Source organism: Mesoplodon mirus (assembly GCF_964341445.2).
Source record: "Mesoplodon mirus genome assembly, chromosome: X".
NCBI lineage: Eukaryota > Metazoa > Chordata > Mammalia > Artiodactyla > Ziphiidae > Mesoplodon > Mesoplodon mirus.
The window spans coordinates 116,114,783-116,123,814 of NC_138981.1; the positions used below are offsets into that span (position 1 = coordinate 116,114,783).

General features: G+C 42.4%; 1 protein-coding gene across 1 annotated transcript; it reads left to right on the plus strand.

The window, feature by feature from the left end:
- Window positions 1–2,969: 2,969 nt before the first annotated feature.
- LOC309796295 (integrator complex subunit 6-like) lies at window positions 2,970–6,883 on the plus strand (the record flags this gene model as incomplete). The annotated part of the gene is made up of 4 exons (XM_082609335.1): window positions 2,970–3,165; window positions 4,736–5,110; window positions 5,986–6,079; window positions 6,802–6,883. 4 exons carry the CDS (start codon window positions 2,970–2,972, stop codon window positions 6,881–6,883), a joined length of 747 nt encoding a protein of 248 aa, XP_082465461.1.
- Window positions 6,884–9,032: the final 2,149 nt, after the last annotated feature.

Consider the following 9,032-nt stretch of genomic DNA (forward strand, 5'->3'; position numbering starts at 1 on the left):
CTGACCAGTCTAGCCACAGGTGTCATATAATCATACTTCTTGGTTCCGTTACATATTATTTCTATTCTTGCACTGCTCAGTTCTACTTGACAAGCTTTTTATCTTTTGCTTGCTTCTTCCATTTCTGTCATCAGTTTCCCCAAATTTTATTACTTTTCTGGACTTCTGACTCTATCCCTCACCCTCTCATATTCAGCTGCAGACTTCTGCCTCACTGGATCCTTCAAGGATGAACTCTCAACTTACCTTCACACCAGGGATCTGTATCTTTGTTCATTCTTTCAGAGGTGTCACCATTTTTCTTTTTTTCTTCCTACCCATCCCCTTTAGGACTTTGCTTAATCTCTGATGTCTTTTTTGTATCAAGCACTGTTTTTCCACTGCTTTATCTTAATCAATAAACCTATTCAGATCTTCCTTAACCTTCTGAAATCTTTCTTAGGTCTTCCCTCCCCACTCAAGCATTTCCTGTCTTTTCTTTCTACTTCATTTCCTATTAACTTTTTAAAAACGGCTTTATTGACATATAATTCACATACCCTACAATTCACCAACTTAAACTGTACAATTCAAAGCTTTTTGTACCCTCTCAGAATTATTGTAAAACTTGTTGTGGAGATGGTAGCACATTTTCATTACCCTAAAAAGAACCCCATACTGCTTAGCCATCACCCCCCAAACCTCCCCATCTCTTTTCCCTGCTAACCCTAGGCGACCACTAATCTACTTTCTGTCTCAATAGATTTACCTATTTGGACATTTCATATAAATGGAATCGTACAATATTTATGTGATCCTTTATGATTGGCTTCCTGCATTTAGCATAATGTTTTCAAGGTTCATTCATGCTGTAGCACGTATCAATACTTCATTCTTTTTTATTGCCAAATATTCCATTGTATGGATATATCACATTTAATTTATCCATTCATCGCTTGATGGACATTTGGGTTGTTCCTGTTTGGGGGCTATTATAAGTAATGCTGTTATAAACATTCATGTACAAAAAAAAAAAAAGTCTTTCTGTTTCCTGAGGTCTTTACTTTCTCTCAGTGATGTTTTATACTTTTTGTGTTGTGCTCTAGCACTATTTACTCAGATATTTGATGTTCTTGATACTATTATCAATGGCATTTAAAATTTCATATTCCAATTATTTGTTGCTATTATATGGGAATAGAAACTGGTAATAATAATAACCACAAAGTGGTTTTTATTATAACTAATAAGTTGATTAAGTTCACTTATTAACTCTAATGATTTTATATTCTTTTGCATATTCTATGTAATGCCATCTGTGAATAATGACAGTTTTACTTTTTCCTTTCCAAACTTTACAACTATTATAATTTTCTGGTAATACTTCACTTTTTAGAACCATCAGTAAATTGTTGAGTGGATAGTGAACACCCTATTTTCCAAACGCAGGGAGAAATGTTTGATATTTCATCATTAAGTGTGACATTTGCTATAGATTTTTAGGGGGTGGATACACTTTATCAGACTAAGGAAGTTGCCTTCTATTCTAGATTGTGGATAGTTTTTATCATGAATAGGTGCTGAAATTTAACCCATCTATAGAAGTGATCATAAGGTTTTCCCTTGGTTTGTTGTTGTTGTTAAGTATTGTTAAGCATTACATTGATTTTTGAATTTTAAACCAATCTTACCTCCCTGCAGTATACCCTCATCAAGACAGGATGTATATCCTTTTTATATATTATTGTATTTTATTATTCTTTGGTTTAGGATTATTGGGTTTAAGTTCAGGAGAGGTATTAGTATAAAGACCTATAGTTTTCTTTCCTTCAAATGTCCTTGTGAGATGTTGTTATTGGTTTATATTGGCCTTCTAAAATGAGGACAAAGAGGCACAGTGGATGAGAATCCACCTGCCAGTGCAGGGGACACGGGTTTGATCCGTGGTCTGGGAAGATCCCACATGCTGTGGAGCAATTAAGCCCGTGCACCACAACTACTGAGCCTGTGCTCTAGAGGCTGCAAGCCACAACTACTGAGCCCGTGTGCTGCAGCTACTGAAGCCCACATGCCTAGGAGCCCACGCTCTGCAACAAGAGAAGCCCTCACTCGTCACAACTAGAGAAAGCCCACTCGCAGCAGCGAAGACGCAACACAGCCAATAAATAAATAAATAAATAAATAAAAAGGAAAAACTAAAAAGAGTAAACTGATTTGAAAAATAAATAAAATAAAATGAGGACAAAGAAAGGGAATTATTTCCACTTCGAAAAGTAATGCCCTTTTTTGTTGAGAGTTGCCCATTCCCCAAGCATCCTGATTACTCATGGTTGCACCATGTTTGGCTTTGGACAGCACCTTGTGTATTAGCTTCATCCTTTGAAAATTTTTATTTATTTATATATTTTAAAAATATTTATTTATTTACTTCTTCATTCATTCATTTTTGGCGGCGTCGGGTCTTAGCTGTGGGACGTGGGATCTTTCGTTGTGGTGCATGGGCTCTTCATTGCGGTGCTCGGGCTTCTCCCTAGTTGAGGTGCATCGGCTTCAGGTCGCACAGGCTCAGTAGTTGTGGCACGCAGGCTTTCTAGGTGTGTCACATGGGCTCCAGAGCGCATGGGCTCTGTAGGTGCAGCACGTGGGCTGCCAGGTTGTGGTGCGTGGGGCTCAGTAGATGCGGTGCATGGGTTAAGTTGCCCCAAAACATGTGGCATCTTAGTCCGTGACCAGGGATCGAACCTGCACGCCCTGCTTTGGAAGGCGGGTTCTTAACCACGGGACCACCAGGGAAGTCCCAGCTTCCTCCTTTTTTAAACTATAGACTGGATTAAAATTCAGGTGCATTTTCTGAAAAGAGTATCTGTTGAGGTATGGTACATATTGGACCATGGTGAAAACTCAAATTAATGATTCAACTTTGTGGTTATATATACATATGCACACTGTTTGCAATTTTCTGATTGTTGGAGTTTTGTTGCAAATGGAACATGTGCATTGATGTTTCTCAAGAAATGAGTGATGAAGTGGAGTTTACTGTAGGGCCTGAAAACCAAATGGAACTTTGTGGAGAACCCGAGAATCCTTCTTCATCTAAGGAAAAGCTGAGTATGGACCTGCTGTCCGTGAAACAGGAAGAAGAGGGAGGATCCTCTGTTTGGGCCTCATCCATGTCCATGGAAGGTGGTAAGAATGACTCTTCTCACCTCCTCTTCACGGTCTTACCCAGTAGAGTCTGGAGTCTGCCTCCTACACTTTACTGAAGCTGTTCTTATCAATCTCACTAGTTTTGGCTGAGATTGCCATTAATTTCTCAGCCATATTTGATGCAGTTGTTCACTCTCTCCTTCATGGAAACTTCCTTGTATTCCTATACCCTGTGACCTACTGGTTTTCCTCTCATATTCATAAACCCCTTTCATTCATTTTTTCTGCTTACCTTTGTCGTTTTCCCTGTAAACATTATTGTAAAGATTCCTGAATCCCACCATTTTTTCTCTGTCTACTCCCCTCTGACATGATCTTTCAACAAGATACTACAATAGCTTCTTATCTGATCTGATTCCTATTCTTGCTAGAGTCTGACCCTCACTGTCTAACACTGTAGCCGGAGTGATCATGTCAACACAGAAATGAGATCACGCCACTTGCATCCTGAAGACCCATCATCACCTTTCCCAGGCACTCAGAACACAATCTGAACTCCCGACTCTGGTCTACCAGCTGTGCACGACCTGGCCTCACCATCCTCTCCTAACACGTGGCCTCTCGTCTCCTCCATGCTCTCTCGGCCTCTGTCTTTTGCTCTGTGCTCCCTGGCCAGTCCCCTTCCCAGGGCTATGCACGTACCCTTGCCACAGCCTGTGGCTCTTCCTCTGCATGTGCACAGGCCGGCTCTCTCTCCTCCTCCAGGCTCTGCCCAAAGGACGCCTCCTCAGGAGGGCATTCCCGACCACGTGGTCCACTGGGGCTTCCCCTCCTGCTCTCTGTCCCATCCCTGCTTACTTCTTCCCTAACACGAATTCAAACTGTAATAATTTTGTTGGATCATTGTACACTTACTGCCTGGCCTCCCCATGAGCATGGAAGCTCCATAAGTGTGGGGATTGTTGGTGTCTGTCCTGTTGGCTGCCACTCCCCAGCTCCTGGCACGGCCCCCAGCACAGAGCAGGACGAGTCAATGGAGAAGAGGTGTCAGACCTGGAGTAAAAAGAAACTCACACTTCCGAGACAGAAAAGATGGATGAGGAGGATCATATACTGACAGGGATTTGGGGTGGGGTGATGGAGGCCATACAGAACCTTCAGATCTAATGGCCACCCCCTGTGTTTCCTCAGAACTTTTGAGGGAGAGAGGCGGGAGTTTGGCGGGGGGGCCATATAATCTGATGTCAAGCTCGGTAGAGCATGGCATTTCATAGGTAAAGGACAGAAATCATGACACCAAGTGAGACGTGCTGCTTTTCAGCTTGTAAAGCACAAGCTGCAGCTAAACCCTCAGCACCAGGGACCTGAGCCTCTTTATTAGTTGTACTGTCTTACTTGGTTTCCATGTGTATTCATGGTGCCATGAAGAGAAGAAAGTGTGTTTGTCGTATTACCATCCTGAGCTCAATTTGAGGGGTCTCAGGCTCCATCTGGTACATCCTCTTGCTTTATGAAACAATTTCCTCAAAACTGAGGAGCACCGGGCTGTCCCTGAGGAGTTGCCATAATGCACTTACGTCACAGCTCCACTTGTTAATTTGGTTTCCAGATGTTACTGTCACTCACGATGTTGATGTGGTGAAGACGGAATATGGTCCAATCCCACCCGATGGCTTCTTGTCAAAGTCTGCTGCCCCAGACCTTGTGAACATGACAGGAGATAGTATCCGGCCGAACCAGGTGGATTCTCTGTCTGATGATTTCACTAGTCTCAGGAAAGATGACCTGATGCACAATCCTGGTAGTAATGCACTCGTAGGAGGAACCAAGATCTGCAATGTCTCTGTAGATGATCAAAAAGTCTCGGCAACATCTGCTTTGGAAACTGGGCCAAATATATCGCAAATAACTCCTGCTATGGCACAAGGAATCAATGATGATATAAAACACCAGTTAATGAAGGAAGTTCGAAAATTTGGGCGAAGTAAGTAGTGAAAGAACATCTGTTAATAATATAATGGCGGTCCCTTTCCTGTTAGGATTCAGAATAGATTCAAGGTATCTCTTGAGGTGCATTTTTGGGAAGTATTGGGTTTTCACATAATTTAAAATGATTCCTCCTGCCTTACCTAAAAAAAGACCCAAATACACCTTTCTCTTTTTCCCCTTACTTGCTGTAATAGTTTCCTTTTGCTGCTGTAACCAGTTATCGCAAACTTCGTGGCTCAAAACTGTATTATCTTAGAGTTGTGGAAGTCAGGTCTGAAATTATTTTCATTGGGCTAGCATGAAGGTGCTGGCAGGCCAGGGTTCCTTCTGCAGGCTCTAGGGAGAATCTGTTTCCTTGCCTCTTCCAGCTTCTACAGGCTGCCTGTGTTCCTTCGCTCGTGGGCCCTTCCTCCATCTTCAAGCCAGCAACTTAGCCCCTTCTCTCCTCTCTAACCTCTGCTCCCACCCTTACATCTTTTCTTTCTGACCAGCTCTACTGCCTCCCTTTTATAAAGTTATTTGTGGTTACGTTGGGCAACATGTATAAAGATGGATAATCTCCCCATCTCAAGAGCCATAACTTAATCACATCTGCAAAGTAAAGTCTCTTTTGCCATATAAGGTAACATGTTCACAGGTTCTCAGAATTAGGATATGGACAACTTGTGGGGCCGTTATTCAGCAGACCACATTTAATTAGCATTTAGAGTTTCCCTGGCAGATATGTGCAGATGTCTTGATTTGAGTGTTTCAAATACAATCTATACCTAACTTTCCACACACAAGGAATGATTACTGATGATGTGTAAAGATTGAATTTTATGTTTCATCCATATTTTTCAAAATCGTAATTTTTTTTCATATCTTCAGAGTATGAAGGAATTTTCAATTTGATTGAAGGAGTGCAAGGACCTCTTGCAGTGAGGAAACAATTTATTGAGTTTACCATCAAGGAAGCTGCAAGGTGGGTGTAAAGAGGAACTCTTCATTGTGTTTTTTTAAGCAGGAGGGCCCAGTGGAAGATAGGCGGAGGACTGGTTCTGACTTGCTTTTCTTTTTCTTTTTTAAAATTAATTAATTAATTAATTAATATTCGGCTTCGTTTGATCTTCGTTGGTCCGCATGGGGTTTCCCTAGTTTTGGTGAGCGCGGGCTACTCTTCGTTGCAGTGCGTGGGTATTGTGGTGGCTTCTCTTGTTGTGGATCACGGGCTCTAGGTGCACAGGCTTCAGTAGTTGTGGCACACGGGCTCATTAGTTGTGGCTCACGGGCTTAGTTGCTCCGCAGCATGTGGGATCTTCCCGGACCAGGGCTTGAACCCGCTTTCCCCTGCATTGGCAGGCGGATTCTTAACCACTGTGCCATGAGGGAAGTCCTGCCTTGCTTTCCTAAGCCCTGGCCCTCAGTCATAGTTAAAGGCTGTTTGCAGAGGCGTCTAGATTAATACTACTTGAGGCCAACTCATTCATCCAGGTCTGTGGAGCTTTCTGCACTCCTCACCATCTGAGGTGTGCTTCGGCTCTCAGCTGGTAATCTCAGTATTAGGTAAGCCCTATGTTTACACGGACATATATTTTCTATTTCCCATGTGAATTGCCAGTCCCACTTTGGACCCTGCAAGGTGCCTCGCACATCATAAATGCTTTAAGGACCTTTTGGATAATACAATTTCTTTTTCTTTTTCAGGTTCAAAAGACGACTCTTAATTCAGTACCTTGAGAAGCTACTAGAAGAAATAGAATCACATCACCTTCTCAAGAACGTTTAATCACATCAACAGCAGATTATGATGTAACGCAACGACCAAGGAGGAAAAAAGAATAAGTGTTCCGTGTTGTAGGATAGAATGGGATATTGTTGAATATCCTACGTTGTTTTAGTCAAGGGAACTGCCTTCCAGAGGCTAAGGAATAGCAGTGGAGCTTTTTTTTATTTCAGATTCTCTGGCAGTAAAAGCTGGCTTTTGCCCTATGAGTTTTCTTTGAAAGTATTAGTTGGTTGTTTTGTTGTTACTTTTCCCAATTGAGGAAGGTGATGTTATTAAGCCAGCAGGTTAAAATCAGTCAACCCTGTCGCCCCTACCACATGTGATAAGGGTTGACTCTTGAACTTGGCCGTCCTGGGCATTTCCAGAGTGACTAGGGGCCACGTGCAGGTGGGGCACTACTTGGTGCTCTTACTATGTCCTTTAGAAAGAATAGGTGTTCAGAGGCCAACTGGTAATCTTGTGTGTGCTGAACAAAGTTTTCAACCATTCCTAGCTGTGCCTTTAAAACCATGCAATATTCAGGACAGTTTGGATCAAAGAGTAAGAAAGCTGCTATTTGGGTAGCTTATTTCTCCGTGGGAGGGTCAGGGGGAGTCACCAAACAATGTACGTCCAACTCTCTTCAGTTGTGTCTAGAGGCATTCCAAAGTGCACCTTAGGCTGCCTCAACCCGACATTTGTTCTGGCATGTGACGACAGAACGTCTTCAGGTGGACTTGTGCATTCTGTGCTTCAGAAGCACTAAAAGGAAAAATAATGTACGTATTTCCTTTAATGTTTAAACGAAGGTTTATATGGAGCAGTATTGTTATATTTGTATTAGTTTGCAAAAAGTGTGCAAAAAGTGTAAGTGTGCAAAGAGATCTTGACGTTGCATATATAAAGTAAATCATTTTATTGATTTTTCACAAGGTCCATGATGCTAGAGAAATTTCTAATTTTCTCTTTCTTCTGATTTGTTATTCCTTTCAGAAAACAAAGTGCGCACTGTTGTTTTTTTAAATAAATTTATTTTATTTCTTTATATTTTGGCTGTGTTAGGTCCTCCGTTGCTGTGCGTAGGCTTTCTCTAGTTGCCGCGAACAGGGGCTACTCTTCGTTGCGGTATGAGGGGCTTCTCATTGCAGTGGATTCTCTTGTTGCAGAGCAAAGGCTCCAGGAATGCAGGCTTCAGCACTTGTGGCACATGAGCTTCAGTAGTTGTGGCATATGGGCCTAGCTGCTCTGCAGCATGTGGGATCTTCCCAGGCCAGGGCTCGAACCCGTGTCCCCTGCTTTGGCAGGCGGGTTCCCAAACACGGTGCCACCAGGGAAGCCACCACACTGTTAAATTTAGATGTTAGCAGAAGAATCTAAACTTCAAAATGTCACTCATGGAACTGAGTGATATTGGTGAACATGGCAGAGTAGGGTACTCTGGGTAGGGTACTCCAGAAACACTGGGAATAAAATGATCAGAATCAAGTTTATTGGAACTCTGGAAGATCATCAGAGGTTTACAGCAACCATGCGAATGTTAAGTCTGAAGAAGAGCCATGAAATGTGACAGGAGAATTTGCTGGCATTTTAAGTTATTCTTGCCCCAGCCCTTCCCTAGTAGAGCAGCGGTCTTGAAGATGTCAGCCTGCATTCCAGGTGAGGGTTTGTGGCTCAGGAGGGAGGAGAGTAGGCCTTACTCCCAAGGAATTGTGTTTGTTTAAAGCTGTCTAGAAGGCTCCCTGAAGGATTGACGCAAGGGGATTTTTTGCTTTTCTGTTGTCTTAACTCTAAGCTCTTTTAGAGTGGAGAAGCAGCTATGTGAAGGATATTCCTCAGAAACATTGAAAGGCAAGTGAGTAAGCTGCCTATGCTATGGCAAACAACAGACAAATAGGACTGAGCAAAGAGTGTACAAATAGGGCACTTTTTCTTTCTTGTCATTCTCAATACATACAGAAATGAGCTGGACAGTTCAAATACTAAGCAAACGTTCACAGAGTTCTGAGACTCATGATTTAATGTCTCATCAATGACCTTTACAAGTTGAAAAGCTGAAACTCTCACTTAATGTCAAGATGTCTGAAATTCACACTCTATCACCCCAAATCCCTGTCAGTACATGATCCTCCTCATCCATCTTTTCTCTCTCAGAAGTGTGAGTTTCTTCTTA